This window comes from Phacochoerus africanus, chromosome 5 (genome assembly GCF_016906955.1).
Source record: "Phacochoerus africanus isolate WHEZ1 chromosome 5, ROS_Pafr_v1, whole genome shotgun sequence".
Taxonomy (NCBI): Eukaryota; Metazoa; Chordata; class Mammalia; order Artiodactyla; family Suidae; genus Phacochoerus; species Phacochoerus africanus.
In genome coordinates this window covers 85659273-85676186 of record NC_062548.1, presented here as the reverse complement: position 1 = coordinate 85676186, position 16914 = coordinate 85659273, and the positions used below count along the sequence as shown (strand labels likewise).

The 16914-nt window shown below is 42.4% G+C and overlaps 1 protein-coding gene across 6 annotated transcripts in view; it reads right to left on the bottom strand.

The window, feature by feature from the left end:
- Nucleotides 1-3439: 3439 nt before the first annotated feature.
- Nucleotides 3440-16914, bottom strand: part of BCL11A (BCL11 transcription factor A) — a 98500-nt gene continuing 85025 nt past the window's right edge. For 3 of the 6 annotated variants that reach the window (XM_047782020.1, XM_047782023.1, XM_047782021.1), the window contains 2 exons: nucleotides 11717-13739; nucleotides 3870-3951 (listed from right to left, as the gene is read on the bottom strand). In XM_047782020.1, coding sequence (XP_047637976.1) covers nucleotides 11719-13739 — 2021 coding nt within the window. In that variant the 3' untranslated portion in view covers nucleotides 3870-3951; nucleotides 11717-11718. Of the gene's footprint in view, nucleotides 3952-11716; nucleotides 13740-16914 lie in introns of all 6 variants that reach the window. The other 3 variants (XM_047782024.1, XM_047782022.1, XM_047782025.1) reach the window with 3 other exon arrangements.

Sequence of the window (16914 nt, the reverse complement as noted above, 5' to 3'; positions counted from 1 at the left end):
GAGAGAAGGCAAATTGAAAAGGGCTGTCTCTGCTGGGCAGTCTGAGAAAAGGAACATTACATTATTGTTTCTATGTTGGTTAAGAACTCAGGATGGATCCCTGAGTGAGGAAGTTGTGTTTGCAACACTCCCTGTTTCTAAATTTCCAACTGAATGCCATATTGACTTTACAACCAATATGTAAATGCCTCAAATCTCTTCCCTCACACCCCACCAAAAACGGAGCCAAAGCTATATGTAAGCAGCAAAACAAGAGCCTACAAAATACTTCAGTTCTGAACTTCTCTAACCACTGCTTTCTGGAGACACTGATGCATAAAATCACAGGAATAAACATTAACACCAAGAAAAAATTGTTACTATGAAGACTCATCTTCAACGTTAACCTCACTATCTAGCCCTCAAAAAAGGAAAATCATGTCCCACACACAAAACTCCAAAGGTATTTCTTACCACTTGAAAGGCTTGGCTCTAAAGTCTGGTCAAATATCCTTGACGACTCCAAGGAAAAGTGCTCAGGAAATATTCTGCCAAGGTTCAGGGCACACTGTTAGACCTCAGTAGGGGCCAAGTTTGCTCTCCTTATCTAAGATTTCCCTTTACCGCTGGGTTTGAGCACACCATTTATTTCCCCAGCACCACCAGTATTCAAAAGGCCAGGCGCTGGGTGCTGTAGGAGGTACTGAGTCTCTGCCATCATGGACCCAGACCACTAACAGAGCTTTTTGTTCAGTGTGACAATCTGGACAGACCACAAAATTAATGTTCCTAGACCAGGCTTGGGAGGGTAAGAACAATGTCCCGTATTTGGTCCCTACTCTCCCAAGTACCCGGGACTGTGTCCTTTAATCCATGCTTGGTGCATGCTGGGCAACCAATTAATCTCTCTGCAATTTGAAGTTTCACTCTCCGGAGAGGGCACCGTGAGGACCCCAGTCAGATTTGTCAGTCCCTTCTGCTGCTTCCTCCATTCACAGATAGCCATGACCTTGACACATCGCACAGGGAGATATTTTCCCAAATCATCAATCTTGCATGGGTTTTCAAAAGTTCTAGCCCTGGCATTAACACCATCATTTCATAATGAATTTCATAAATGAATTTTTATTTTCTTTCAACTAAAAAAGGTATGGGGAGGATATGGGGGAGCTTGGGGAGTTTTGTTGTGGTGGTTGTTGTTGTTTGGCCTCAGCCGTGGGATATAGAAGTTCCCAGGCCAGGAACTGAACCTGTACCACGGCAGCAGCCCAAGCCACTGCAGTGACAATGCCAGGTCCTTACCCTGCTGTTCCACAAGGGAATTCCTGTTGTTGTTGTTTTGTTTGTTTTAATGAGGGAATCTTTCTTCTCCAAAAAGGGGAGGGAAAAAAAGATCCTTTACCCATGCCCTTTCTCCTCCCCCCACTCCCTCCTCAAAATCCCACTTCAAGAGATATCCATTTATTTATAAATGGACTCCTGGAAGAAATAAAGGGTGGACATGGGAACACAGACCAGAAATGAAAGTGTAGTGAAGGTTGAAGTTGTTCTCAAACCCAGGATTGTTTGTTCTGTTTCAGTCAAACGAACTTTTTTTTTCCTTTTTTTTTTTTTTGGTCTTTTTAGGGCTACACTCTCAGTTAGGGGTTGAATTGAAGCTGAATGTGCCAGCCTACACCACAGCCACAGCCACAACGCCAGATCCAAGCCAAGTCTTTGAACTAGACTACAGCCTGCGGCAACACGGGATCCCACTGAACAAGGCCAGGGATCGAACCTGAGTCCTCATGGATGCTAGTGTGGTTTGTTACTGTAGAGCCACAGCAGGAACTCCCCAGGCATCCCTTTTGAAGCAGAGTCACTCTTTCTAGGTATTGGCAAGGCGCTTAGCACATTCAGGGAGGATGCTGTCAGAGAATCCCTAGTGATCTTAGGTTTTAGCAAGAGAGAGGCAGAGCATAGGGTAGGGAGTGTCCCTGCAAGAAATAACCCTTTCTGGAGTCCCGTCTCACCTAGATGAAAGGAACTCTCAAAAATTCATCCAGGCCATTTAGTGATCAGGGTTATTTGTCAGGGAAAAGCCACTGGATAAAGGAGATGGCAAGAAAGAATGCTTGCTCCAAGCTTCCTCCTACAGCATGCACAGCTGTTGGATAGCAAGAGACAACTCTGTGTGACCTTGATCTGTGTGTATGAGCCACACACATGTGTTCATGAACACTTAGGGCTTGTGTGCTAACACGGGGAAAGACAATACCTTCGACCAGTCACAGGGTTCAGTGGAATTAACTGGACAAGACACTAGAACGCCTGGCTTCTCTGCTCTCCTTCCCTTTGATGTGGCCTTAACCTTAACCCTTCATTCTCCTCATCTACCAAGTGGAAGTCATGAGATCTGTCCCAGTGAGGATCAGAGGAAATAATGCACATGAAACATCAAATAAAGTATAAGGCAGCTCACGACAGTGAGGAGTCATTATTTACAATGAATAAGCAGGAAAGACTCTAGATGCCAATTATTCCGCTGTCTTCTCACTAGCCAGGTAATCTAGCCAGAGGGTGAATGGGTAAGATTTTCCCCACTTAGGTTCACAGTCAATATTTAAATCTACAGTACACAGGTATCTGAGTTCTATTACTTATAAGCCTATTTTAATATGCTGTATTGTTTCTAATTCTCTTCTGGATCTCCAGGCAATAGAAAACACTAAACTGAGAAAAGTTCCTTGCAAATTAACGGGGCCCTGAAGGGATTTTTATCACTGTTTGTAGACCTAACTTATTGGTGTCACTAATTTCTAAGGAATGGGGGCCCTATTATAGTTACAATAGTGTGTTCTGAGGTGAGCCTCTCTCCTCCTATAATTTTTCTGCTTATGAAATCTGCCCTGAATTTCCTGATGTGAGTAGTATTTATGTTTGTTTGTTTGTCTGCATTAAGATATATTTGCTGAAGTTTTGGGTACCTAAAATTAGAATATTTAATAAGCAACTACTGACATTCATCACCTTCTTTGGGATTTACCACTAGCCCAGTGACGTTATCTTTCTTGAGCTAAATTAAAAGAAAACTTCCAATCCTGCATGGTAGCCACCAAAAGCATATATTTGAAAAACAGAATCCAGCGTGCCATATTATGCATTATTTAATGGTATGCAAATTATAAGTCAGACAGTTAGGAAAACCACACTTCAGCATTAATAAACAGCAACACTACTACTACATTAATTATGATATTGCTATGATTTATTCCCAAGTTTTGCATTTTGATTCTCCTTGAAAATTTATGCCATCTGATAAGCAGTAACCTATTTCCTTCTTCACCCTCCTACCCGTTCCTCAACTCTGTCTCTCCTTCCCGCCAGACGGGTGTCTGCAGGAAACCGGTACAGAAATACAGTCCTCAGCAGCTGCACTGTCTTATAAGCATCAATAATTAAAGAACAAGCAAACACCACCTAAAGCTCCAACATTTATTGTGTCAATGTTAAGCACACTTTTTAAAAGACAACATAGAATGTATAGAAACAAGGGGTCTGGGGGACTCATGCTCATTTCCACAATACGGGGAATTAGGTTGGCTGGTCTCGGAAGGGCCAGGACGGCACTCAGGACAGCGATGGTCCATGGGCCCTCTATATGGGACTGATTCACTGTTTCAATGTGGGTCTGTTTTTTTGTTTTTACTTTTTATTAAAAAATATAAATAAAATGGCACTGCGGGCCCGGGCAGGAAGGACTCTGCAGGACTCTGTCTTCGCACAACGGCTTCTTGGAGGCTACTGTCAGAAAACATCACAAACTAGCAGGATGACAGACCACGCAGGTGTCCGCTGGGCGGCACGCGTCCACCCCCGCCCCCAGGGGCTTCAAATTTTCTCAGAACTTAAGGGCTCTCGAGCTTCCATCCGAAAACTGCCACACATCTTGAGCTCTCTGGGTACTACGCCGAATGGGGGTGTGTGAAGAACCTAGAAAGAGGTTGGAGACAGAGGAGGGGGGAAAAAAAAAGTACAGGTGTGACTTGGCCCAGTGATTTTCTGTTCTCTAGCTAACTTTTTAAAATTGTAACTTAAATCAAGCACAGGTTGAGCCACCGGCATCTTAAGCGTGATTTCAAACTCAACCTCCCTCCTCCCCCAAATGTCTGACCTCTGAGTGCCCTTCCCACGCCTCCCTCCCTGCCTTCCCCCAAAGGACCCGGACCCCCTCCCCCCATCATAGGATAGTCCTAAGAAGCTTGGGGACACACCTGGAAGGAAACACTTTCCCTTATGACTGAGAAAACTGAGTAGGAAACAGTCCTTTGGTTGAGGAGAACAGGGGAGGGAGGAGGGAAGGGGGATATTTCCTTAAAATCATAATAAAATTATAAAGAAACAAAAAAATCAAAATTGATGTAAAAGCAGCACAACGAAAACATGAAATGTCATCAAGTTCAACGTCAAAGCAGCCAACGATTTACAAGAGGCGAACAAATCTCTGAAGAGGAAACCAGAACTCAAAATAGTTGCTCCCAAATGGCACCAAAAACTGCCTGTAGTTTCTTTCAAACATGCAGTTTTCTTTTCTTTTTTTCTTTTTTTTTTTTCTTTTTTTGTAAGGGGGCAAGGCAGTGGTGAAGGGAAGAAGGGAGTGGTTATTTTCCTCCGGGGTTCCTCCCTTGCTGTGCACATTGACTTGAAGCAGCAGAACTGGGAGTCCGGATGTGCCGAGGAAGAGGGCTACCACTGTGGCATTCCAGGCCTCGTTGCCATGGTGACCTGAAGAAGGGGCCTGGGGCCTCCTCTCCCCTGACTTGGCGCCGCAGGAGGCCCAGGGTCTGGAGCTCAGCTGCTGTCTCGCATCCCCCCCTGAGCAGTGGAGACCTGGGCTGAGGGGCCTGCCGTGTCCAGGTTGGCTCTGGGGAGTCTCATTCCTGGCCCAGCCCTATGTCACTGTGTCACTGTCGTTGAGGCCCTTTGAGCTGATACCCGCATCAAGTCCCTTTGTCAGACCTGCTACCAATATTTAAAGTCCTAAACAAAGTATAGCTAGCATGGGCATATACCACGTCCACTGTTACTTAAAAGCACAGCCCCCCTGTGGGTTTGCAGGGGTTGAGGCGGGGGGGGGGGGGGGGGGCCTGTTTCCTGCTTTAGAGGATAGACTTTGGGGAAATGACTTAATTTGCCTTTTCTGACATCTTGTCAAGACCTGATAAATGCTCCCTTGATCACTTTACAGAAAGGAAAAACAGTATTTGGATAAACCATTGAGTTGTGTTCAGCCAAGTTTAGGTTCTTGAGTACAATGAGCCACATGAACTGTATTGGTCTCCTTTCCCATTCGAAAGGGAGGAATTCACGGCATCCCATGACCATGGATGACACTGGGAAATAGAGAGAGAGAGAGAAATAGGCCTATCCCCCTAAAGGCTGATTCACTGGCCATGTGTTTTACTAATGAAACAGCGGGCTAATGGGATAACAAGATGACAGCAAGCAAAAGTGCAGACCCAACAACCCAACCCATGTCTACCATTTGTAGCTCTAACAGCCCTGGAATAAATGTACATAATCCCACTTCCATCTATGTGTTCTGATGGCCATGTCTCTAAAAATGGGTTCACGTATTCTTAATCGGGAAAGCTGCAAGGCCTTAGGAGACATCTAGGAAAATTCGCTAGGTGGCTAATGCCTTTTAAAAGTTAACAGTCTTTTAAGAAATATTTTTCCAAGCCGGCTTAAAGGAACACTGCCAATCCCATCCTCATACCAGCAAAATTCCCACTTTTTTTTTTTTTTTTTTGTAAATGGGAAGTCTGAAAAAAAGAGCATAGGCTGTGTACATTTTTGAACACACCAGGCTCAGGGACAATGAAGTAACAGAATCATAATGAAGAACACACGATTACAACACAGTCATATGAACTCATGTTTGAGTGTGTATGGAGCAGAGGAGGTTTTTAAAAAACAAAAACACTGTATCTCCTCCCTCACTCTCTGAGAGTAAAGTGTTTGATGCAGACAGGATGGGGCCTGAGGCTTCTCGACTCCTTTTCAGTTAAGCCTGAAATATCCCAGTCCCTTTTAACAAACGTTTTGTACCTGTGCGTAAACCATCTTGTTTCCTTATTTCTCCAAATGAAATGACATCTAACCCCCATCACCACTTCCTTTCAAGTTCTCACTTCCAGCATTACGAATATATACAGTATGTACTTATTGCATATACAAAAATAGCATTAAAGAAAAAGTTCTATCACAGAACGCCCTGGGAAAAACTCAACTACTTCACACTTCCTGCCTTTGCTGGTACAAATGAAGAACCAGGCGCACCTCACTTCTTAGCAAGCTTTAAAATGTGTTCGTCTCAGTCGTTTTGCAGTCCTAAACAGACAGAGGATAGTAAGTGGTTTCAGGCAAAGGTAGTGCACATACTGGAGAGTTTCTGGGTTAAAATCTGAGAGGGTATTTACCATATTCCTGTTCATTAAATTGTTCTCAAAAATGAAAATAAAAAGGAACATTTTAAGCACCAGGAGTTCAAGTATGCAGAGAACACTGCATTAAACACGTCAAGTAAACTTAACTTGAGAATTTTGAAATGTGTTGATATCCTTAGTATTTACTTATTTTAAAACTTTATCATGACTTCATCTTACTGTTTCGAGATATTTTTAGTTATTTTCTATTAAGGTTTTTACTTTTCATGAGATGTCATTTCTAAGTTATATTCTGGTTGCCTCGGTTTCCAGGCTTCTATTGTTCATGCAGCTTAAGAAATAATATTTTATAAGAGGGTTTCAATAAGTCAGGAGACTAAGAACCCTGACGAACCTGTCTCCCAATAAATTTATTTAACTTTGAGACCATGTAAATCAAACATAATCTGTGATTTATTACCAGATGTTTGCACCCCCTCCCCGTTTCCCATTTGATTTAAGAAATTTGAGAATACGAGCATACAGTATCCACCATTAATTCTGTCTGTCAGGATGCAAAACCTAATTACACTAAGAGCATCATATATGGAGAAATTAAAATGAATACTGTATATAAAACCTGCACAGCTGTACTCATAGCTCCTAATAAAAGAGTAATAGGAACACACAGCGGTTTCATGGACATTTAACACAGCGGAACAGGAGTCACCGTGTCTGAAACCAGCATGGCACTGAAGAATATTTCTACCTGTCTCAAACAGCATTCTGGTTCACTCTTGAAGTAACCTCATCTACAACACATAGATCTCCTCTCACTTCACTGCTGGTTACCAAGTTCTGCAAGTATCCCCTCACTCCATTCCAGACCCTGTACAAGGTTCTCCCCAGTCCTCCCTTAGCGGAATCCTGTCTGCCTCCATTCTGCTTCCCATCCAAATGGCCTTTTGAAAAATACACCTACTCTCTGTATGTCAAGAAGATTAAACTATTCTTGCCTCGACTAAAAGGCCACTTCACAAGGCACCAGGGCATAAGAACTGAGCAACAGAAATGCTACCACAAGACAACAGAACAGCTTTTGTTTGGGTTTTTTACAAAAATAGGAACAATGTCATATCCATTCATCTACAGTGGGAACAGGGAGACAGTATAACAGAGGGATATGTTTTAATAAAGCAAATAGATGCTGCAACATGCAGTATTTGTAAAACTGACAACACAGATTTCTAAGGAGAGGTTTTTTGGGGTTTTTTGTTTGTTTGTTTGTTTTTTGGATAGACCTAACTTGCTTTTCAAAGACGTTGCTTCAATCTGTGAGTTGGCCAAAAGATAACTGAAGGGTATTCCAGGAAGAACCTATAAAAACATACTATCCCATCTAGGGTCCCTAGGATCTCAGAATCACAAAGCAAACCACCATACATCTCAGGAAATCAGTGGCTGATTCCACAGATTTGGCCACAGCTGACTAAACTCCTGGTTACCGCTTTCTTTCTTCTCTCCTTCTCTCTCTTTCTCCCCCTCCCTCCCTCCTTTTTACCGGATGTTTTTGTTTCTGGATTTTTAGATTTGGGGAGTGGGGTTATTTTGGGTATGAGGAAAGACTCTCAGGGAGAAACAAAAGAGCTGATTAAAAAAAAAACAACAAACCAAAACACCTTTTTTACATTATGTTCTAAGAGTGGGCAGGGATGAGAGAATAGAAAAGAACTTGAAGACAACAAGAACAGCAAAAAAATCCAGAGGGAATAAAAGTTTAAGATGCTATTACCAGTAAATTTTTCATTTATATCTGAATGGATTACTGCTAAGAGATGGCGGGAAAGTTTTAACATCAGAATGAAAACACTTTCCATTTCTTGAAAATTATTCTAGAACTATAAAGTCTAAAAACTATTTCCATGGTTTGAGGTATGTCTATTTTAATATAGTAAGTACTTCATGTTCCTTTAGGGTATAATACACGCATCAAAATGCCCATAGAAATAATCCTGAAAAAGACTGACTGGCCTTCTCTTAAAACCTGTTACTTTTCTTGAGAGTAATTTACAGAGTGTGTCAAATGAGGACACAAGAAGCTTACATTGTGTACTTTAATTTTTTTTTATTTTTTTCAATAAAGGGACAAAATGGGTGTATGAACAGGTTAATGCAGACAACTGCCAAAAAAAACACAGACAGTGGTTTTTCCAATAGAACTTAACAAAGACCAGAAACAAATACAATAAAAAGCCAGGTTGTAATGACCTTTGGTCATCCAAATAAAAAAAAAATAAAAACAAAGAAAAATAAAAGATCAAATTAAGTGCCTCTGTTTTGAACAGGGCACATAAGCAATAATAAATAGTGACTCCCATAGTAAAAGATAAAATTTCAAGTTACGACAACAGCTTTCATTACAGGAATAGAAAAGGCCAATAACAAAATATTCTGCATTGCCATTTACAAAAAAGTATTGACTAAAGCGGGCTTTCTCTTTAATATGCTTTGCATATGAAATTCTTTCCAATCTAAATATAAAGCACCATTTAGTTTTTGGCAATGAAAAAAACTGCAAAACATTGGTTTTTTTTTCCTTTTTTTTTTCTTTCTTTCTTTTACTGCATATGAAGGTAAGATGCTGGAATGTAGGGTGATAGAAGGAAAGGGACAAAAAGCACACTACATAACAAACCAACGTTATTAGCTTGCAGTACTGCATACAGTATGGCAGCAGGAAAAAGGAACAAAAAAGGATATGTACAACCCCTAAGACAGCCATCCGTGTGACATTCTAGCAGGCTCCCCCAAACTGCCATTATATGGCTTCTCATCTGTACAATGTCACACTTTTTTGTTTCTCTCTTTTTTTTTTTTTGAAGCATACAAATAATTTGCACTATATTATCCTGCCAAATTAAAAAAATATACTGTGGCAGCCTGTCTTTTTTTTTCCACTACCAAAAAAGGTACATTGATACCTTTTAAGAGAACAAGCAACAGTTAAAAATACAAGCTTCAATATAAATACTATAGTGCCTAACACTAGATGAACATTTAATTCAAATACCATTCTAGAAATACAGAAAAAAGACCATAAATGTGTTTTAGCATAGGAATCAACATGAGTGTGCATTTTCCTATATTTAAGTACTATATAATCTTAAACCTTTCCCCAATGTATGTTTTTTGTACAACCTGAAGAGCGGTGTGTATCCAAGGCATAGAATTTCCACTACCATTTTTAAATGGATAACAAGTCTTGTAACACCACCAAGACAATGGAACCCTAAAATGCAGTTCCCCCCTAAACATAATGAAGTGTTTTTTTAAAAAATTTTTTTCTTAACATTTATATTTAAAAAAGTTTTGTACAAAAAAATCCTTGCACTGTAGAAGCGAAAGCAATCATTCATTTCTATGTTAAGTGTATTCTGTTTTCCATTCACAGCGCTTGCAATGTTGAGTCCGAGTAAGTAAGCTCATTAGTCAAGTAAATGGCTGGCAAAGTTTTTTTTTTTTAAGTTTTTTTTTTTTTTAAATGCTCATCAATGAGATTGTGTTCAAATTATTTTTTTCAGCATTCTTGCAACTTTTCCCTTAAGTATAGACCTGTAAACTGGGAAAATTGTACAGTGCACTTAATTGTCCTATCTGAGCAGGTTTATTTTATACTCAACCTCTGTATCTCTGATTAGAGAAAAGATACAGATATTACAGGCAGAGTCAAGTGCTATTTGAACACCAACTGGGGCAGATGCTAGCTTAATAAAAAAGAAAAAATTAAAAAAATAAAATAAAAACAATGAATCCTCTTCCATGTTAACACAAATAGCACACAGTGTATGGAAAAGAAATGAAGTACAACTTTTAGGGAGCACAGACATATATCCTACTACTCTTAAAATTCTTTCTCTTCTTTTTTAAGAATGTCACATTTAAATGCAAGTCTTAAGAATTCATAGTTAATCATCATTGTATCATTATTAGCTTATACACCTGTTCTAGTTTAAAATGGCAAATAAGTACCACATTGTGCTAATAAATCGCCTATTTTTTCCCTCTGTTACCCTCTGTCAAACCTTATTGTCAGTCTCTTCTTTTTAATATGCTAGACGAGGTCTTAGAGTTTATCATTTGATTGTCCATTTGACAACCAAGTCGATCTGGATCTATTTTTTCTGGTGCCAGAATCTTTCTCAAAAGACATTATTTAAAACAAGTTATCTTCATAAAATGAATCCCTTACTAATGTATTTAATCGTGTTCCAGGGCTTTTGCACGTTCCACATTCAATTTAATCATCATTTAAAAAAAATAAAACTTTGGGCAAAACAGCCCATTTCTTTTAAGCTCTCACCAGGAGCAAAATAGCTTTTATACTGGTATAATCAGTTTTGCTTACAAGATTAAACGAAAGGAAAAATGATGATTAACTAGGACATTATGGGTCATATTTTTAGGTAGCCATTGTTGTGAGAAAAACAATATAGAATTATACGCTAGGTCCTAAGGTTTATTACCTCACCCAATGCTGAATTAAGCTACAAGTTTACAACAAGTAGAAAGAACCATCAACGTGGTTTTAAATAGATCCAAGGCACTCATATTTTAAAACCAAATGATAGAATAAACTTGTTTTGTTCTTCTGTTAATTTGTCAATTCAAGGCCTTTTCTTCCTCTCCAATTGATACATTTAACCCTTTAGAGACAGACATTTAGCTTGGAGAGATTTTTCTTTCAGTGCCATCTATTCTGTCTATAGAGGGTTAATACAAAGACTGTTTTTCCTCCTCACGTTATAAAGAAAACTGTACATGATATGTATTACAGAATGTATGCAGCATGGTCTTTTTCTCTCTCTCTCTCTTTTTCTCTCAGAACGGAACTGGAAACAGCAACATGTTTTCTCAGCAACGAATCGGGGACAATTTAAAATAGCCATAACATACCATACATGCTGTCTAAATTTAAAAAAAAAAAAACAACAAAAAAAAACATACACAACATGTAAATTATTGCACAAGAGAAAGGCTCAAAGTTTGCGTAAAATGCAATAGTATTGCCCCATACAGATCATGCATTCAAACGGTGAGAACATAAAGGAAAAAAAGAAAAAAAAAAAACCAAAAAAACAAAACAGGTGTGCTGGTGACAAGCACTCTCATATTCTTAGCTTCGTTATTTGTTTGTTTGTTTGTTGTTTGTTTAAATCACATGGGACTAGAAAAAAATCCTACAGGGTGTGGGGCTGGAGGGCACTAGGGAAAGGGGCGGGTGGTGGAAAAAAAGAGGTGTCAGGTGGGGGTGAGGGAGGGTATTAATATACCTCTATTCAGTTTTTATATCATTATTCAACACTCGATCACTGTGCCATTTTTTCATGTGTTTCTCCAGGGTACTGTACACGCTAAAAGGCATCTTACAAATTTCACATTTGTAAACGTCCTTCCCCACCTGGCCATGCGTTTTCATGTGCCTGGTGAGCTTGCTACTCTGGGCACAGGCATAGTTGCACAGCTCGCATTTATAAGGCCTTTCGCCCGTGTGGCTTCTCCTGTGGACAGTGAGATTGCTACAGTTCTTGAAGACTTTCCCACAGTACTCACAAGTGTCGCTGCGTCTGCCCTCTTTTGAGCTGGGCCTGCCCGGGCCCGGACCACTAATATGGGGCGTGCTCCCTCCACTTCCCGTGCCGCTGCGCCCCGAGATCCCTCCGTCCAGCTCCCCGGGCGGCGTGGAGAAGCGCAAGCTCCCATTCTCCGAGGAGTGCTCCGACGAGGAGGCGAAAGGCGATTGTCTGGAGTCTCCGAAGCTAAGGAAGGGATCTTTGAGCTGCCTGGAGGCCGCGTAGCCGGCGAGCCACTGAGAGTACACGTTCTCCGTGTTGGGCATCGCGGCCGGGGGTAGATCGAACTCCTTCTCGAGCTTGATGCGCTTAGAGAAGGGGCTCAGCGAGCTGGGGCTGCCCAGCAGCAGCTTTTTGGACAGGCCCCCCGAGGCAGACTCGCCTGGGGAGCAGCCGCGGCCGTTAACAGTGCCATCGTCTATGCGGTCCGACTCGCCGGCCACCGAGTCTTCGTCGCAAGTGTCCCTGTGGCCCTCGGCCTCGGCCAGGTGGCCGCGCTTATGCTTCTCGCCCAGGACCTGGTGGAAGGCCTCGCTGAAGTGCTGCATGGAGCTGAGCACCATGCCCTGCATGACGTCTGGCAGGGCGCGGCCCTCGTCGCCCACGCCCACCACCGCGCCCCGCGAGCTGTTCTCATGGTGGCGCGCCGCCTCCAGGCTCAGCCCGAAGCCGTAGTCCACCCTCTCGCTCTCTGTCAGCTCCTCCTCCTCCTCTTCCTCCTCTTCTTCTTCTTCCTCGTCGTCTTCCTCTTCCTCCTCGTCCCCGTTCTCCGGGATCAGGTTGGGGTCGTTCTCGCTCTTGAACTTGGCCACCACGGACTTGAGCGCGCTGCTGGCGCTGCCCACCAAGTCGCTGGTGCCGGGTTCCGGGGAGCTGGCGGTGGAGAGGCCGTCGTCAGACTTGACCGTCATCGGGGACGACTTGTGCATATGCGTCTTCATGTGGCGCTTCAGCTTGCTGGCCTGCGTGCACGCATGATCGCACAGGTTGCACTTGTAGGGCTTCTCGCCCGTGTGGCTGCGCCGGTGCACCACCAGGTTGCTCTGAAATTTGAACGTCTTGCCGCAGAACTCGCATGACTTGGACTTGACCGGGGGCTGGGAGGGAGGAGGGGCGGATTGCAGAGGAGGGAGGGGGGGCGTCGCCAGGAAGGGCGGCTTGCTACCTGGCTGGAATGGTTGCAGTAACCTTTGCATAGGGCTGGGCCGGCCTGGGGACAGCGGTGGGCTAGACGTGTTCCCTGCCAGCTCTCTAAGTCTCCTAGAGAAATCCATGGCAGGAGGCTCCATAGCCATTGGATTCAACCGCAGCACCCTGTCAAAGGCACTCGGGTGATGGGTGGCCAGGGCCATCTCTTCTGCCCCCAGGCGCTCTATGCGGTGGGGGTCCAAGTGATGTCTCGGTGGTGGACTAAACAGGGGGGGAGTGGGTGGAAAGCGCCCTTCTGCCAGGCCGGAAGCCTCTCTCGATACTGATCCTGGTATTCTTAGCAGGTTAAAGGGGTTATTGTCTGCAATATGAATCCCATGGAGAGGTGGCTGGGAAGGACATTCTGCACCTAGTCCTGAAGGGATACCAACCCGCGGGGTCAGGGGACTTCCGTGTTCGCTTTCTAAGTAGATTCTTAATCCATGAGTGTTCTGTGCGTGTTGCAAGAGAAACCATGCACTGGTGAATGGCTGTTTGCAAGTTGTACATGTGTAGCTGCTGGGCTCATCTTTACCTGCAAAATAATACAACACCAACATCAATGTTTAATCACTGAGGAGGGCATCAACAATTGCTTATTTATGTTCCACCTCCAGCCTTCCCTGTCCCCAGCCCTCAACCCCAAGGCCTAAGTGCTCACTGACCTTATGCCCTGCGCTTAGATGGTGCTGGCACATCTGGTGGTTGATGCCCAGGAAATGTTTGTCAAATCAGTCTTCCTGCCATTTGACTCAGTTCTAAGAATTTTAAATCTCATCTTTAAAGCAGAAAAACCTAGACCATTTCAAGCTTGAGGCTGAGGATCCCAAGATTCTAAGGGTGTTCAGCAAACACCTGAACTTTCCAGTCTTTCACCAGCTGTGGTTTGGGACAGGCCACATTTCATTTCTATGCCTCTGTTTCCTCATCTGTTACATGAGGGACTTGGACAAGGTGGCCTAAGGGAAACTTTCCTGCTTCCTAAATCCCCCCGGGTGGCAGGTGAACTTTCTAAATAGGCAATCATTTCATGGAGATATCAGAAAAGAGAAGGTCAACTCATTACAATTCTCCGTGGCCCCAGAGATGCTTTTAATCTTAGCCTGAAATGCACTAATTGTTGATACTGTTAAAAAATGAGAAGGTACTCATGAAATGATCACATGGAAGAGAGACCAACAACATTCTCACATTCCAGCCTATGTGAGGGTCAAAGGGTCCCGACTTTGGTTCTGCAACACCCCACAAGGACTCCCATTTTTATCTCAAGGGGTGCTGCAAAAAAGTCTCAAAAGAGAAATTTAATTTGGATTTAACCTACAGGCCGTATCAAATCTTTAGTTGTCATCCCCCCAGTCCAACAAGTTAGGTGGAGCGTCCGGTGCCAACTTAAGCAGACACGGCATCCTAGTTTAAGAACAGTTAACGCAGCCAGCACATGACGGGCAGCAGGCTGAGAAATGCTACACTAGCCTCCTCCTCATTATTTTGAGAGGCTAACAACGTGAACCAAATTATACAACATCCTGCGCCCTCGGCTGAGCCTCAGCTCCAGTTGAGAAAGAAACAGAAAGATACAGTTCAGCTAGTCAACTCATTGGCCAGTAGCCAAGCCGTCTGGAGAGGGGCCCTGCTTAAGTCACATTATTTCTCTCTCGCTGAAAAGAACCCGAGAGTGGGAAATGCCGCTGTGGCAAAGAGGGGCCAGCTTGACTTCCCAATCATTCCTTTCTGGAGATAGCTAAATTAAAAACACATAGACACCAGGGGAGTAACTAACAGTTTACCAGACAACTCAGTATTAAAAGGGGGCACAGACGCTGGTGGCCAAAGGACTAGGATGAGAAAAATGGAAAACGTCCCAGGAATTCCAAAAAAGACACTGGATAAAACACCAATGGGAACTACACATTAGCCCCCTCCCCGCCCCCGCCTTTTAAAAGAGGAGTTCCTTAAGGCTACAGATAGTATTTGTCTGAAACTTTTGAAAAGGAAAAAAAAAATTTACCGTGGAGTTAAAGAGTGGGAACTAGGAATTCATCAGTGATGATCCCTCCTTTTAGCAAGTCAGAAAGAAAAGCTGGCAGCCTCTTCTCAGGAGCCCCAAATACTCGTGTTCCAAAACAAGCTAGCCTCACTTAAACACTTGTCTGAATAATGGACTCCTCGACCTGACCTTGTAATTTACTTTACAATGCATTTATAATCTCACTCAATATATCCCACTCCTGGGTAAATCTCTTTTAACAAGATGAGATGATAAGATACCAAAATTAGGTTTCAAACATTTGCCTAATGTGGAAGGGGGGGAAAAAAAGGCAGAAAGATTTTGAAAGAAAATGCTGACATTAGTATCACATTATCTGCCTATTTTTGTTTGCCTCTTCTCTTCAAAGGGAAATAAAAAGCATCGTTGAGAGTATTTTCATAAATTTTTTGTTGGTGGTGAACAATGACTTGGGTCCTAAATGGGGACGAAAAAACTATCTGGTTCCAACTACCATGACCCTCTGTGGCTTTCTCCTTTGTGTTATTATCATACATTTAGCCTGACAATCTGAATCGGGTAAGTAAAAAGGCGATTTGTCAGCTGAAGCTACTCCTTAACACTTTCATCACTACAAATGCCTCTAAATCATATTTTACCTTATAAGATTCTATTGCATCCCAGGACTGGACCCATAATTAGCGATGTTCATTTTGCATACGCCTGGAATGTGACCGTTGACAAATGCTGAAATGCACAGCACTACATCAAGGATCTCACCTGTATCCTTTCAAAAAGGCTTAAATGAGAAAAGTCCATTTCATTTTGCCACCCTGAACTTCCTAAAATTTTGTTTGCAGAGCCAGTTATGTGATCATGCTATAATATGTTAACACTGTGCTATTACCCTCCCCTCTCTCTCATACATCAGGTCAGAGAAAATGGCATTTTATCTTATAATGAGCATACAACATACAGTTTTCACTACCACATTTTAGTATTCCCATCAACTAGATATTCTAGATCATGAGGGCAGCCAGTGTAATCACAATGTCAATGAGAAGGGCTGTTACGATTGAGACTAAAGATTACATGGAAAGAGCTGCTTTGAAACTGGTAATTATTACCAGTCCACTAATAGCAAATGATGCATTACAGTTTCACCATATAATCTGTATTTCACTCAGCTCATGCCAGTGCACCATATTACATTACAGTGCTCGCAGATTCTAAATTCCTAAACTGCAGTCATCAATAAACGTGTTACTTGCCATAATTTGTGAAATTACTTTGTTCATAACATCTTTGATGGTTTAGAAAGACCAGAATTGATTTCCTGCGTGGCAAAATTAGGGCTACATTGATTTATTGATGTGTAAAATATAATAATATTCTTCATTTACTCTGATGAAAATCAACTTCTCAATTTGAGAGCCTCATTGGGCATTCACGGGGATTGTTTTGATTTAGAGCAATAAACGGAGACCTGGCCCCGAGTATAGAACTCCAGGCATGGAAACAGTTAAATCTAGTGATCAGCTCACCTATAGCTTTTACTTGATTTCATTTTATTGTATGGGAAGGAATGACCCCATTTCTAGTATGTCACCAATGCTCAAGAGTCATGTGGCCTAAGCCTCAGGATTTAGAAGAGCAAGGTCTCATGAGTGACCCCTGGCTCCTGTTTACTAGCTGGTGGCTCTGGGACAGTCATTTAATTTTT